The sequence below is a fragment of the Abramis brama genome (genome assembly GCF_963993115.1).
Source record: "Abramis brama genome assembly, chromosome: 23".
NCBI classification, from domain to species: domain Eukaryota; kingdom Metazoa; phylum Chordata; class Actinopteri; order Cypriniformes; family Leuciscidae; genus Abramis; species Abramis brama.
In genome coordinates, this window is record NC_139985.1 from 13,890,520 (window position 1) to 13,906,784 (window position 16,265).

General features: G+C 37.4%; 1 protein-coding gene across 3 annotated transcripts in view; it reads left to right on the forward strand.

Annotated features, from left to right (window-relative positions):
• The window catches only part of srgap2 (SLIT-ROBO Rho GTPase activating protein 2), a 99,137-nt gene that overhangs the window by 45,270 nt on the left and 37,602 nt on the right, over positions 1–16,265 (forward strand). For 2 of the 3 annotated variants that reach the window (XM_084101558.1, XM_084101560.1), the window contains exons 3-4: positions 4,508–4,700; positions 14,871–15,033. In XM_084101558.1, coding sequence (XP_083957684.1) covers positions 4,508–4,700; positions 14,871–15,033 — 356 coding nt within the window. Of the gene's footprint in view, positions 1–2,625; positions 2,774–4,507; positions 4,701–14,870; positions 15,034–16,265 lie in introns of those variants that run through there. The other variant, XM_084101559.1, reaches the window with a different exon arrangement.

Here is a 16,265-nt window from a genome sequence, read left to right on the forward strand (position 1 = left end):
GGGAGGAGGATTGGTTTGGCCTTGAAGAGACAGCACCATTAGATTACAGACCCCTGATGTGCATGGCTACTCTGGACATCAAACCGTAGTCCTTAGAAGTTCAGATAATTTGTATAGCATTTTTCATAATATATGGGTCAGTGACATGTTGTCTTTTGTCCAGATCTGTAACTGTTATGTTAATTTATGCAAGCAGTGACTTGAATAATCTCTTCTGTGATGAACATGTTTTAATTCCTGAATTAAAATTCATTTTGATATTTTTTGGGTGGCATAAGTTCAGAAATGTGACTGTGGTACAACTGTCCTGATATCAAAATAGGAAAACGTAATTAGATTTTTTTTTATTATTCTTTTTATAATTCCAATTTGATGGACAAAGTTTTTTCAAGGAATTGAAGCAAAGTAAAAAAAAAAGACAGGAAATGACATGAATTTTTTTAACCTAATATTTTGACCTTTTATGACAAGATAATTGTCATGTGGTGTGACTCTCCAAAAACGTAATGACATTTGTGAATTAATTCATGATTTTTGTAAAACAAAATTTAAAAAAATGACCTCGAAATATAAAAAAACAGTAAAATTATTGAAAAATTGTATTAATAGATATATTTTTTAAACTAGATTTGTTTTTTTAAAGATTTTGCCTCCTCTTTATTGCAGTCTCTCTTATTTTCATTAACCCATATGTCATCAACATGCAGTATTTGTCTTCCCAAGATTATCTTTCAGTCCTTTATCCAGTGCCAGCTTCGGCCTGTTTTGCTCACTCCCACCCTTCCTATTAGTTAGAGGCAGTATAATCAATAATGCATGGCTGTGTAATACCCTGACTGAGCAGATATCTCAGCAGGTAGCTGTGATGATTGTTGTTCGGGGACCAGCAGGTATTACTCAACACTGTGTTTGCTTCTGTCTTATAATGAAGGTCCCAGCCAGCGCTTTGCAGCGTGCAACAGCTGTCTCACAAAGACTGCCATGTAGCCATGAAATTAGACCATTATATAATGCTTGTTCAGCAAATGCTCACTCAAGGGGGCAGGGGTCATTGCTGTCTGATTACTCTTAGATCGTTTAATCTTTTGTGTCTCTTTTAATGTTTATGACATGCTCACCTAACTTCTCAAGCAAACAGGTCATTTGAATCAAGGTCAATTGTCCTTGTTTGTTGATTCAGAGTGAAAAAGTTCCTTCTATCCATCTATCATTACAATTTTTAAATGATAAATCCATTAGGCCTATATAAATTATTTTAAATGTGTTTCTGGCCCAAGGACTTGAGGGAAATTCCGTACTTGGAAAGTTTTTTTCTTCTTCTTTTAATTAATAATTTATAGTACGCAACAAAAAGTGTTCAGTCAGCCTGTGGGAGGTGGATATGGAGCTAAAGAGAGTTTTTGAGTATAATATTTTTAGCTTTTCAAGGATTTCTGTTACTGAGTATATGTTTGTTCTTTTCACTCCGGGCATTTTAAACGTTTTTCTGAACGTAGAAAAGCAGGATGGCCAGAGAAATGGTAGCAGTGTTTCTCAGACTTGGGAAACATTTTATGAGCCCCAGAGACAAATGTAGAACATCTGACTTGAGTTTCCCTATGAGTGTGGTTAGATTATACTCTTCCTGCTGTTGATGACAGTGAGGATGGCGTTTACTGCTCTTCCTAAATCTCTATACAAAGAGGAGTGTATATCACTTCAACTGATCCTGAGTTAATTAGTCGTGGTGTTTGTTCTAGCTTGTATTGCATTTAGCACAAACAGTTCAGATTATACTTTTATATTACTGTTTTACTTTTCCAGTGGAGTCTTGCTTAATGTGCTGTCATTAGATCTATTCCTCTGTTTCTTTCCCTAGCCCGACACAGCCCTGTTGGCTTCATGCCATTCACCTAACCAGTCACCTAAGTGCTGAAAGCCTTGACAGTTAAGAGGGTTTGGTTTACACGTAGACATGAATAAACACATACAGTCACAAGAACATCAGTATCACTCCACCACTGTGATCTAGACACTTAAATCAACTTTTTAAAATGCCAAAAATGTGCTCGTCTGCACTACATGTGTAGATAAATGCTAGTTATCATACTTTTCTCCATCATTGGTAATCAGTTGTTGAGTTACTGCTGCCATGATCAATAGAAAATGTAAAATAATTGTGATATAATCCTATGATTGCTGAAACAGTATTTAGAAAACCCTGATTATTGTGTCTACATCTCAATAAAAAACAACAATGAGCTCATAATTGAAATATTAAGCCCATGATAGCCTGACGGTTAATTGACCATGTTTTGTCTTTGCGTGTTTGGAGACGATCTGCCTCTTGCTTAAATTACAGGGCTCCTTTTGAGAGCCGAGGCATTACAGTGTGGCACTGACTCATTTCACATCATCTTAAATTATACAGAGGGCAGAAAATTACACGTGTCAGTGGTATTGACACATGCTGGCACGTCAGATTAGGGTTTAAGGGCTGTCTTGTGATATAGTCATGTAGAAATCGTCACAATGAGAAGTGGGAAAAGCCCACTTTGTCGAACTTTGTTGTGTTTGACTTGACTGAGACACAGAGACTGTGGAAATCCCACTTCTGTGTGATGTCAGAGTGAAAGTGTGCTCTCAGCGCAAAAGCACAATAGAGTCGGGACAGTTGGGTATCATAGCCCCGGGACTGTCACACCCCGCTGGTCTCCTCTCTTCTTCGGGCTGGAAAATTTAGAACATATGGAGGCAAAAGTCATCCGATTTCTCTACAGCAGGAAATGCAAAGGTACTGTTGATTCTCTGACCTTTTCAGTGTGTTTTCCTGTCACTCGAAACACTGGTTTGACAGCTGACGCAAGACTTGGCTTCAGTACATCAAATGAAATGTGATCCTGCAGCTGTAAACAATGAAATATAGGTGATAGTTTATAGTCTTCCCTGTTTGGATAAAGGATTCTGCATTGTTTTGAATAGTTTACCTGTTGTATGGCAGAACTTGCTACTAAACTAAGAGCAATGGCATTATGGTTTTTTAATTGGAGCTTTGGTATGCAGGACAAGTATCCATAGTTCCAGAGTTCCCAAGAGCTCACGTAAACATCATAATTCAATATTTCATTAGGCTGTCGGGATTGAGCTGGGTAAATTAATTTGGAGCCATGCTTGAGTGCTCGGCGGATGTTGAACATGGAGAAAGAGAGACAGAGTGAGAGAGGCAACGGAAATGAAAAGTGATAAGCTTGGGTAAACTATCTGAAGGTGTGTGTGTGTGTGTGTGTGTGTGTGTGTGTGTGTGTGTGTGTGATGGACCTCTGTAAAGAGATCTCTTCATCCCATGTATTATTCTCCAGTCTCTTGAGAAGCGTTTTAGTGTTAAAGTTTAGATTTTACTTAATGATGATCATAAAGCCTATTCTTTTTAAAGTTCGCTTTTTTGCATAGAAGGTTGAAATGTCTCTCCACCAGCTATTTTTAACTTTGTTTTGAGGAACTAGGTTAGAGCAGCATAGACTAGATTGTGAAATGTGGGTGAATGATTTTTTTTCTGCCTGAATGAGAGTATGATCATGTTTTAGATGATGTAGTTAGCAGTCCCAGATGAAATATGCACATGCTTTTTGCATTTCAATTGAGTTTTCATTGCATAGTTATGGTAAAAAAAAACAAGTTTTGAATTTGCAACATTTGCAGAGTATTCAAAATGAACTTGCGTCCATAGAGGGTGAGTTTCCTTTTTTTGTGTGTGCATTTTATAAAGAAATGCATGCTCTTGATTACAAAGATTAAGTTAATTACAGCAAAAACACGATTTTGTTCATGCATTGTTGAGTATCATTTTGGTGGCTTAATGCGAGGAATATTCCACATGTTTCCACATGGAGTTTTAAAGAAAAACTAAACAACTTGAGGCATCCTAGATTAATTTATAATTGCCATATTTCCTCTTAGGAAAAAGACGCATCTGATGATCGCGTAGGGTAGGGTCCATGTTGAAAGTTTTTTTTGACACTGATTGCAAAAAAAAAAAAATTGACACTGTTTGCAAATATTTGAGCTTGAATACAATGCCATTCAAAAGCCTGGGGTCAGTAATATTTTTAAAAGAAATGTATACTTTTATTCGGCAATTGATCAAAAGTGACAGTAAATGAGTATCCTGAAAAGATGTAACAAAAATATTAAGCTGCACAACAGTTTTCTTGACTCGAGCACCAAAAATCAGCATATTAGAATGATTCCTGAAGAATAATGTGACACTAAAGACTGAAGTAATGACTGCGGAAAATCCAGCTTTGCCATCACAGGCTAACAGTTATTGTAAATTGTAAAACTGTTTCACAATATTACTGTTTTAAATAAATCCAGCCTTGGTGAACATGGAAAACAATTTAGATAGAATGCAATTTTCATCATTTTTACAGAATTAACAAATAATACTAAGCACCTTTATGCACAGCCAGAGTGTGAAGTACTGCAATAACTCTGCATCTTCTTTTTCTTCTTCTTCTCTGATTGGCAGAGATCCGAGCCCAGTTGGTGGAGCAGCTTAAGTGTTTGGACCAGCAATGTGAGATCCGTGTGCAACTCCTGCAGGACCTGCAGGACTTCTTCCGCAAGAAGGCAGAGATCGAGATGGACTACTCCCGCAACCTAGAGAAACTAGCCGAGAGGTTCCTGGCCAAGACGCGCTACACAAAGGACCCTCAATTTAAGTAAGAGAACATTTGGCTTTGTTTCCTTCAAGTTGTTTTTGCTGATAAATCATAGTCTGGTGATCCATGCCATTACCTGTGTGCAGTTTGAACTCAATATGTTTATGCAGGCTTTTTTTCCTCTCTCTCACACACACTTCTGATTACGTAAGAGCTGTTTTGCAGTGAAAGTCGAGACTGTTGAATAAACTAGTGTTGGGTCCGAGTCCACCTTTGTCGAGTCCGAGTCGAGTCCAAGTCCTTAACAATCGAGTCCAAGTCCGAGTCCAAAGAGGGCTGAGTCTTAACATCCGAGTCTGAGTTGAGTCTGGCTGAGTCCACAAAGATTTAAATGATTTGAATTTGACCTTTCACAAAGACCTGCCCCTCTTAGTTACTGTTGCTACATCCGACAAGCCATTCCGCTCTCACTCCACATGTTCTCACACAGTGAAAAATATATTGCTGAGCAAAGAGGACACTGACAATGCGCCAACAGACAAGACAGAGCAGGCTACTTTTGGTACAAAGTCTCAGCTTTCAAATTTAGTAATTTTTATGAAATGCAAACAATAAATACTGTTTTGTGGTTGTGCTTTAATGTGTAGGCCTCAGTTCAAGCAGCATGTGAACTGATAATCTCTTCTAGTTATAGCACAAATTAAACATGAATGAACATCAGAACTGCAAAAAGAAATCAATACACACCATTTTTCAAGTTCAAGTCCATTGACTTTAATCTACTAACTGGTTTGGTTTGTTTGTCAAACAAAAATGGTGGATATCTGCATTATGAGATTGGTCAGATCGCCTGTCAATCAAATTCCGGCAAAAGGTCTCACCACTGAGCTCTTAAATTAATATTTTAACCTTTACAAAAGGATTGCAATGCATAGTTGCAGTCATGCGTTTACCTACTGTACATCTTTCAGAATCTGCAAGGTAATGCTCAAGAATGCAACACGATGCATTAAGAGCCAGGGGTAAACTTTTGAGCAAACTTTTGATGGTGATGTTAAAATTTTTCTTATTTTGTTTTACATGCTAATATCTTATTTAGCCTCTGAAGAGCAGGACTAAATTAATTAATTAATTTTTAAACAAAATAAGAACAATTTACACAAATGATCCAGTTCAAAAGTTTACACCCCCTGGCTCTTAACGGATGCGTCCTTCATGGGCATCACTAAATGTTTTCAGGGTTTGTAATAGTTGTGAATGAGTCCCAGTGTGAAAAGATGGATCTCAAAATCATACAATCACTGCTAGTAAGGAGTCAAATATGCAGAAGATGCTGGAAAAGCAAAGAATGTGCAGGAGCTGGAGGATTTTTCTGAAGACCATTGGGTTTGGGATAAACAAGGGACTCATGAACAACCATTACAAAAAAAACAAAAAAACAGTTGTGGATACTTTAGTTAATGACACACAATATTAAAAATCAAGCCTATGTACTGTAATGTGTCTTGTATTTTGTCTTGTGGACTAGGCTATTAAACATCTGTTATGTGAAAAAGCTTTTTCAGGGCAGTACTAAATAGAAACAATGTTTTTATGATTCTGATTCTGAACATATATTTTGAGCGAATTCTCCGCATGGTGACTCTAAAACGCCTCTGATTTGCCGCTGCGTTCATGCGCTTAATATACATGTCTGTGATTGGCTACAATGCTCAACGCTGAAACAACGCAAGGAGTTTCGTTTCGTTTTTGAGTAATATTGTGTCTTCCAGTGCCTGGACTCGACTGTACTCGGAAAATTTATCGAGTCTAAAATAAAAAAGTCCTTGTCAAGTCCGCGTACAAATTCACCCGAGTGCAAGACAAGTCCGAGTTCATTCAAAATTGGACTCGAGTCAGAGTTCGAGGACCCCAACTCTAGAGTAAACGCTCACCAGGGTCATGTGATATTCAGTCAACACTTCATTTTGTGCTTTTTCAAGATAAATTCATTAAAATCTTCCGTAACCACTCATATTTTAGTGTGTAGGCTTAAACAGAGTCTCCTTGTTTGTCAGGATGATGATGAACCAAACCATGTAAATACAGTAAGTCTTTTGAGGTTTTCACAAGACCCTGCTGTTATATAAGAGGCTTGTCTCACATCTCTGATTAGATAGCAGTGGGGATTTTGATCGTGGAATAAAGTCAAGTATTTTCTTGGAAGTCCTTGGTTCTGTTCCAGTGACCAATATTTGATCCTGATACTGTAGTGGTTAGAGTTATTATGCCGTATTACGAAGAAACAGCTGGTGTAACGTTAAGAAAAGCAAGTAAAGTGGAGCATTCATGTTTTTACTTCAGATATAAATGTTTATATTATAGTGTCTGATTGACAATATTAGCGTATAATCTAATTTTGTTGTTTTGTGTGAAACAAAACGCTATTTTAAGTGGCCTTGATATTATTTTCATACTTAGAGCTTGACTTTGAGCAGGTTTACCAGGGTTTTTATAGCTCAGTTGCGTAGAAAGGCAAGTGGCAATTATGCTGAAGACTTGGCATTAAATGAATGGAGGTTTCCCGATACCAACTAGCAAGCTATGAGAATGATGCAGTCTCACAGCAGTCGTTATCACAGGATATGCTGCGGAAGAGCCTATTAATCAGTGTTATATACTGTCTAAACGGATCTCTGTGGTCAGAACTTTTATGACGCTAACAATAGCGTCTTTCCCTTGTCTATAACAAACTTCCTGACCATTATAAAGCAATATATTTGCTTACATTAACATTTATCAAGATGCTTTTGTAACTCCCAACAGTCCATGTTTTTTGGTGACATATTGTCATCTTTTTGTGCTTGCTGTATAAATAGGTTGGACTGGATTCGAGTTGTTTTCCGGGGGCTATGCGTACCTCGACAGGTTTCTTTCTGGCGGTTTTGCCCTTGGCAATGTTTTGACATGGGGGATATCCAGTGCTTGACATGGGGGATATCCAGTGCTTGAACTTTTTTCTTTCTTTCATTGTTTCTTTCATTTTCCACCTTGTCATGTGCTTGTCTTTGCTCCTTCCCTTTTTCACTCTCTGTCTTTCACGTTATTTTGCTCTTTGTATTTTCACTTGACTCCTCAGCTCCCAATATAATGGTTTGGAGTGCTGGAGGCTTCAAGTCTGGGAAAGTCAACATACGGCTCTCTGACAGCTACTAGAAATGATCAATAGTTAGCACACATGTTTTTTGAGAACGGTTTCGTGTGACAGCTCTGTGCCCAATCAGGCCATGGTGCTGATGAGACCCCGGTGTACCTCAGATCCTGAGGGAGGTTCAGTTTCAAATGGAGACTAGTGTGAGGGGTGGATGTATATCACAATATTCTTCATTTTCGGTTAACAACAATATATGTTACAATATAGACATTTTAATGGAAAAAATATTCAGAAACGACAGAAAAAATAATGAAATAATTATTAATAATAAATTGTAAGTAATTACAAAATACTAATAAATAATATTTATTAATCATTTTAATTCTTTTTATTTAAACCATTATCTACAAAACACATTTATCAAAAATAAACAAATAGTTTTATGGAAAATTCTTAAGAAAAATATCAGGAAATAATTTAACTATAAGTAACAATAATATTTTTTTTATAATTTTAATTAAAAATAATATTTTATTCAACAACAACAATAATAATATATTGTTTAATAATACATTCATATTTTTTATATATTATCTAAATTTTTATGCAAAAATTATTCAGAATCAATAATATATTATTAATACAAATGATTTAATGATTATTTTTTATGGATGGATGGACGGACGACGGACAGACATAAACTAATAATAATAATAATAATAATAATAATAATGAAAATACTTTGTTTTATAATACAGTTTTATGTTTTAAGTTTTGTTTTCTTAAGCATCATGCAGTTTTTCTCTCTTTTGCTTGCATTTCCGAGAACTAATTTTCACATCATTTCTTTTGCTTGTTTCCTGATTTCCTCGTATCTTCCTCATTTTTCTTTCACATTGGGGCCTGCATTACACCATCTCTCTCATTGAATTTCCCTCGCTACACAAATAACCCCTTCATGGTCGCCCTGATACCATTGACCCCCGCTGGGATAGATTTTCGAATCGGCTTGGGATCTCATCCAGTCTAAATACCATTCCCTGCCCTCCGTGGGTCCCCAGCTCCAACATCTGCATGTTTAACAGGCGAAGGCAACATCTGGGACGATGATGCCACGATGGAATGTGAGGTATTTTCCGGCCCACTCCTCCAGAAGAACCTAACTGTCAGTGAGGCCCTGACCTACAAACTAAGGGGCATCTATGGGGATCGTTTGGAGATCCCTGATATACTGCTTGTGTTCTTAAAGGGAGAGTTCAGCTCAGTGCCTTCTGTTTTACCAGTTAAGGGTCAAAAGGCTCCTCTGTGTGTGATATGACAGTGTGCGTCATTTGTTCAGCAAGCCAGCGGGAGGCCCGGTGACGAGTCGCTCGGCAATGAAAGGAAAGCATGGTTAAGAAACACGCAGTCTGGAATGATAACACGCCATGGTACTGACCTAATTTCTAGCATGCCTGATTTTGTACAAATGGTCTGAGTTAATACAAAGAAGCAACTGAAACTGACCACAACGTTTGGACTCATGACAAATAAAAAGGGTGGTGGTTAGACTGGTGCCACAGATGAGCAGTGATGTGTCATATGCTTAATTGTCTACTCTGCTGATCCAAGATTACACTACCAACAGTTCTTAACTTTTCTCTTCCCCCTCAAGAGGTCGAGAAGACAACATAACTGTGATTTCATCATTTCAAAGTTTTTAAAACATTGTCATACGGTGTTACCTCACTTCCTATTGTCATGGAAACCACCAGTGTTATTGTGCTTTTCCAGAGTCCCTTAGGAGTGTCCAGTACTGCATCTGGAAGGCCACTTTCCTGAACACATCCAAAACACTTGCCTGGATGTTTCTAGGAATTTATCCGAAATCACCCCTAAATCCTTATTCGCTATTCCTCACATTACTCCACTAATATAGTCCACTCATTGGGCTTGGAATGAGAATCAGTTGTACACTCGTTATTGCGGTTGCCAATGAATTTTGCCCACATTAGACTTCCATATACAAGTGTCATAATGTTGCCTGTTCTGCAGTAGCCATTGTCACGATACATCACAGCCCATTTGTGAGAAGCTCGTGATTCGTTTGACTAGAGGAAGTGAGTCTGTCTGGTCTGGTGTGTTTGCCTGAACTTTATAAATGTGACGGTAAGAGAAAGCACGCAGGGCAAGTTTCATTTCCTCTCCATTCTGACTAGCTTGACTGATGTCTTCCCAATGTCATGTCTTGACAGAAGCCAAGGCCTTGTAAAACACTTCTCACCCGAGTGAAGAATTCCCTTCAACACCTTCTCATGTACCTTCCAAACAAGACTGAGTGAATGAATCAGACACTCTTCAAAGTTTACAGTAGATAAAAAAATACGGTAAAACACTAACATTCTGAAATATTCCAATTTAAAATAACTGTTTTTCAGGATTCTTTGATGAATAGAAAGTTCAAAAGAACATTAATTAGAAATAACCTTTGTATTATTTTATAACCTAAGTGTCTTTACTATCACTTTTGATCAATTTAATGCATCATTGCTACATAAAAGTATTGATTTCTTTAAAAAAATCTTACTGACAGTATCAAACTTTTGAACAGTATATAAAACGGTGTATATAAAATTATTAGTAGTATTATTGTATTTATTTAGATGTTTTTCCTTCAATTATTGTCTTTAAAGGTGGGGTATGTGATTCTCTTTTTTGTCCATTTTTTCAAAATCACTTGAAATCCTATTCCTAACCCACTTACAGCCACTGAGTTAGAAGCACTGAAATGAAAATTAAGCAATTTAATCATCTGTGGAACGGGCAGGACTCGAAAAACTCCAGCTAATCATTTCCAAGACCACCTAGAATCATTGGACAGTAAGTTCGTCAATCAAACGGTCGTACCATCCCCCCCTCCCCCCATCCCCCTCGCGTGCGTGACCGCGAGAGACAGAGAGAGAGTAATGGGTGGAGTCAGGGCCAGCGTTGGAGGAAAGAAGGTAGGACCATTTGAGTTGTGTATTTTCAAAATCTGCCGGCCGTTTTGCAAATCCCATACCCTACCTTTAATAGTCCATGCGTACATTCAGGACTGTTTTGTGTACTGATATCATCAGTCAATTCCCATCACTCCCAAATGTCAAGAATTCCTTCATAATCTTCATCACTTAAAATTCTTTACATGCTGCCATTTCACGTCCCTCGTGTATGTCACCTAGGAATTAGTCCTTCATGGCTTTGCGAAGTGTTCCTTTGGTGAAAGACCGGCTCTGTTTGCGATGACCTTGCTGTTAATTGGGCAATTCCTCCGCTCATGTGACCTCAGCTTTTTCATGGCCTTCCAGAAATGACCCGGAGCTCCCTTGTCTGAATGCCCATTTAAGAACCCTTTCCATCAGCCAAGGGGCCATGCTAATCTCATCAACATCCCTTTTGTACATTTCTCAAGAGGAATTGTGTTTCTCCTAGGACTCCATCTTATGTGGTTAAGCATGTGTTTTGCTTCTTTGCATATGAAAAAGTAAATTAGTGTGTTTAGGAGATTTTAAGATGTTTCTCAGGGCTGTCAATGGTTTCAGTCATTGAACAATCATCTGATTGTTGGTTTCAGTTCTGTATTCTTCATTTTTACACATTTCAGAACTACAGAGATTTAAGGATTTGTTTTGCTTGTACATTCTTGTGTTCTCATGTTCATCGTGTGTCAATTACTGGAGGTGTTCACACCACATTTTGGCACACATCTCAGTGGTTTACCATCAGGGACTTACCTTCTTTGAACCCTTATTGTGCAAGACCTTAATTTTTGCTTCACATTTTGCTGCATGCTCGAACCAGTTTCATTCGTCCGTTTCCCAAGTGTTGCTTTATACCTACATGTTGTGCGATTTTTGGCAGAGCAACATCAAGATCTCATTCCACTCTTTACCTCAGCCGTAGCCTCCAAACATCCAAATGCAATTATTTCTGCTACAGTCCTTAACCGCTGTTGTTTGGATGGGGGAAAAGGGTGTCTGGGAAAGTTTGTGAAAAGAAAAGTAAATGGTGAGAGTGGTGTACACTGTGCACACCTAAATGTTTTGAGCTAGAATTGTTTAGTTAAATTGTTACCCATGTACTGCTTTTTATTAATAAGTAGGTCTGTTCTAAAGCTAAAGCTACACTGCTATCTGCTCCCTTTGCAGTCAGCTACCTTCTTCTACAGCACCATCTCAACAAAATAAAAAACTTTTAAGTGACTGAATTTTGGGCAGAATCTTCATTAATGGTCACAGTGGTATTTCAATAAAGTTAGCATGTTGCTAAGCTAATGACTTATGCAGCGGTTTGCATTTGTTTTTGTGACGCCCACTTTAAAAGTAGAAAATGTTGAATAAGAGTAATGAATGATCATAATTTAGCTGATACTTGCAGTAAAAACACACACTATTACAAGGTTTTATTGAAAATATTATATTTTTTATATTCAGTATAAATTCAGTATATATTATGTATTTTTTTTCTGATGAATGACAAAATGTAATTAGACCTATATATTTATAACAAACTTTGAACAGAGCTAATGTTAAGCTGAAATGTAAAGCTCTCCTGTAGAAATACATTGGCAGTCTGATGACAACCATTTTTTCTAAACCCATCATCAAACAATTTGCATAGGCATGGATGAAATGAGATGAGATGTGTCCAGTCCTTTCCACAACACTGATGGATGTTGAGCTGGAGAACAGGCTGTGATGTACCCCTGCAGAACCCCCTGCTGAGTTCTGAATGCTGGCTGATTTCCCTTTTCTTTGAACTAAGTGGGAGGAGTGTCTGGCTGAAGTCTTGTCGGCAGGCAAACCAGAGGGAATGTCCTGTACAGAGAGACAGGCTCCCCGTCGAGTGATATGATTAGTCCAACGTGTTCTTCAACAAGGAGGACTGTGTCAGACAAGTGTTAATACATCTGTACATATACATCACTTGAGGTTTATTACCCAGACTCAGACCAATTCAGGACATCAGTAGTGCCTGGTTTCAGCCCAGAATATGTAGGTGTTAATGACATGAACATGAATTTTTATTTTGTTAAACATGTTCAGATGATGCTTAGCTGTGTACTGTATGTAATATGATTTTTGCATTTGAGCATATTGTGCACAAAAGTGGATTTCTTTTTCTTTTTCTGGAAAGCTTGGTATTACCATGATTTTGGACTTGAACTTTTGGAAATAACATGTTGTTAGTTTGGGGTCGGTTAGATTTTGTAATGTTTTTGAGGTCTAATGCTCACCAAGACTGTGTTTATTAGAATGCATATCCTAAGACTGTATTGTATTATCCAAAAATACAGAAATACACTAATATTGTGGAATATTATTATAATTTAAAACAACTTTTATATATTTATAATTAATTTGTTCTATTTTAAATTGTAATTTAATATATAGAAACTGTAATAGCAAAGCTGGATTTTCAACAGCCGTTACTCCAGTCTTCAGTATCATTTTAAGATTCTGATTTGGTGCACAAGGAACACTTCGTAATATTAACAATTATGAAAATAGTTGTGATAACATTATTGTCAAAGTTTCTTTGATGAATAGAAATTCCAAAAGAATAGCATTTATTTAAAATAGGAATCTTTTCTAACATTAAAAATGTGTCCTTGCTGAATAAAAGTCTTAATTTCTTTTAAAAAAGCAAAGAAATCTGAGCTCAAACTTTTAAACGGTAGTATAGTGTCATTATACAGTATCTGTTTAATCCACCCCGAGGAAGTGTTTTTATAAATGCAGTGTTTCTAAAATGCCTCGACACTTTTGCCCTTGCAGGTCACAAGTTGTTTAGCCCTTAAATCTGCACGGTTGCATAATGCTGATGGACAAAGTTGCAGATGAATGGGGGTTAGATCGTTTTAGTTGTCACAGATGCTCAGCGCTCGAGTTAACAGCAGGACCAAGGTCATGTGTTAGCTGTTCCTTTGTAAACAGACAGTCTGTAAAACATTAACAGCCATCCGGATGCTTTCTGCGAGCTCTTTAGATGCAGTCTTTCTCGTTTCATCTCTCTCTTCATACTGTCTGGTCTGAAGAAACTGCAGGTTTTGCCCCACCCATTCAGAGGCATTTTGGCAGCAGGGAACGGGCCCCACCTCATGGGCTTCTACGGGACAATCAGCATCAGCTGTCTCCTCTGGCATGAACAGAGCGCTGGGTCCATCCCTCCAGCATATGCCTGGAGTAACGCAGGGCTTAGCAGAATTCCTCTTTGACATGACATCCTTTGGTGTATTAGTCCACGAGCTACCTCCACACAGATGGCAAACAGGTTTATCAGGACAGATCTATACGCATATGTACCCTTCTTAACCATAGCAGGACTGCATGTGTTAGAGTAACCTTTAACATCAAGGGCACATTCCTGATTAGAGAACGTTCACAGGGGTTTTTGACCAGATATATCTGTAATGATGATGTGTAAGTCTCAAGGGCTGTGACCAGCAACAAAGTGACCTGTAGTTATTCATTTTCAAAATCATTTGGCAGTTTGAATGACCCAAGTGCAACTTTATGCAAATGAGCAGTATATATGATTTTTATTTTTTGGCAATTAAGTTTCCAGTTTCCTGCTGTTTCAATAGATATTTTAATAGTGTCTCTCATTTAAACAATTGGAGCAAAACTTTTGTTTCTAAGTTTGATTATTTTCCTTTTTTTTTATTCTTTTTTTTTTTTTACGATGCATCAAACCATTTCAGTTTTTGATTTAAAACCGATTCAGCTTTTCATTATCATCATTACTCAATGTTTACAGAAGTCGTCATTTTAATATTAAAATGTGTGGAAGACATGCCTTGATTATTTAAAAAATTAAGTATTTAGTTATTTTATTAAACATTTTGAATCTTATTTGCCTGAATCATTTGGTTATGTTTAAATTATGGTTTCTTTGATGCCGTTTGATTATGTGTCATAATTGAATTGTTGTCGGAGAAAATATTTGCAACTACTACATAATAAATCACCTTATCAAATGTATTTTTATTTATTTAATAACAGCTTGTCTCAGCTGATCCTGCTGCTCTCTCTCCTCTGTGATGAATGATAATAAATATGTTTTTTTTTTCTTTGCAGGAAAGAGCAGAATGTCTTGTCTCCAGTCAACTGCTGGAACCTTCTCTTGACTCAGGTGAAGAGAGAGAGTCGAGACCACGCCACTCTCAGTGATCTATACCTCAACAACATCATCCCACGCTTCGCCCAGATCAGCGAGGACTCAGGACGCCTCTTCAAAAAGGTGACATTTTTCTTTACAGAACAGTCGATTCCTCTATTAAAGCCACTGTATTGGTCACTGAGCTTGATGCTTCATTTTTTATTTCTCTTTCAGTACAATCAATAAAAAGACTCCTTTAAAAAGAGTGCACTAAGTGGGATTAATGGGTGCATAATTAGTCAAGTCAAGTCAAGTTTATTTATATAGCGCTTTTCACAATACAGATTGTATCAAAGCAGCTTCACAGTATTAAATTAAAATAATACATCAATGCTTGTTTCTAGTGGAAAATGTCCATGTTTGGTAATGCTGATCAATAGTATAATTAGCATGAGCATTTAATGCTAGCTTCGAGAAGAGATAACAGATGCTGTATTACATGCAACATTTTTATTCATCAAACAGTTGTATGAATGTATTTTATATTTATTGATATTTATATTAGGGCTTTAGAACCATATGGTTCATAACCATTTTCTGTGGATTCTTATGTGATGATCTGCTCCTTAAAACGGATATCGAGATGATTATAGTCTAAAATCTCAAGCTAAAATTCTGTATCCTGTCAGTCAGGGGAAGTTGATAGATGTGAGAGAGCATGGTGTCTCATTCTTCTTGGCTTGTCTAGACTGGTTAGACAGGCAAGAATGTTCACTATCTAGACCCAGAGCTGTGAAAGAGATGCTTTCTGATCCACACATTTCCTGTCTCCATTGGTTGTCCTGGTGAATCCGTTTCACAGAGTCGTTTATGGTCAAATCTAGCTTTGTTTAGTGAGAAGATGAGGTAACCTCCACAGGTAATCTCCTTAAAACAAGCATAGTTTAGAGATGTCCTATCAGCCCATCAGTTGAGCAGGGAATTTTGGTACTTTATCAGAAGGGGTTGAGAAGCTAATTTTGAATGATGTCCATTTGATAAGACCTCTTGGTCTCAACTATGTGTGATTTAAGGTTCAATACAAATTTGTGCTCTAAGCCTTTCTAAAAATTTCAAATCAAGAGGGAGAAAAGACTTGATTCATTTTTTAAAAATAATTTTCCCCCCAATATAACTTGCGGCAAGAGTCTCTCAGACCCCAATCAGCACTTCTTTCTCCCCCGCTGTCTCTCAGTTCCCATGAGAGAGAGATGAGCCTCCCTATCAAAATTCATCTCATCTCTCTCTCTCTCCTGTAGTTTAGCTCACCCGGCCCTCCATGCTGCAGGAATAACAGGTCTTTAATTGAACGCTCCCAGCCGGCCTCTCTCTGG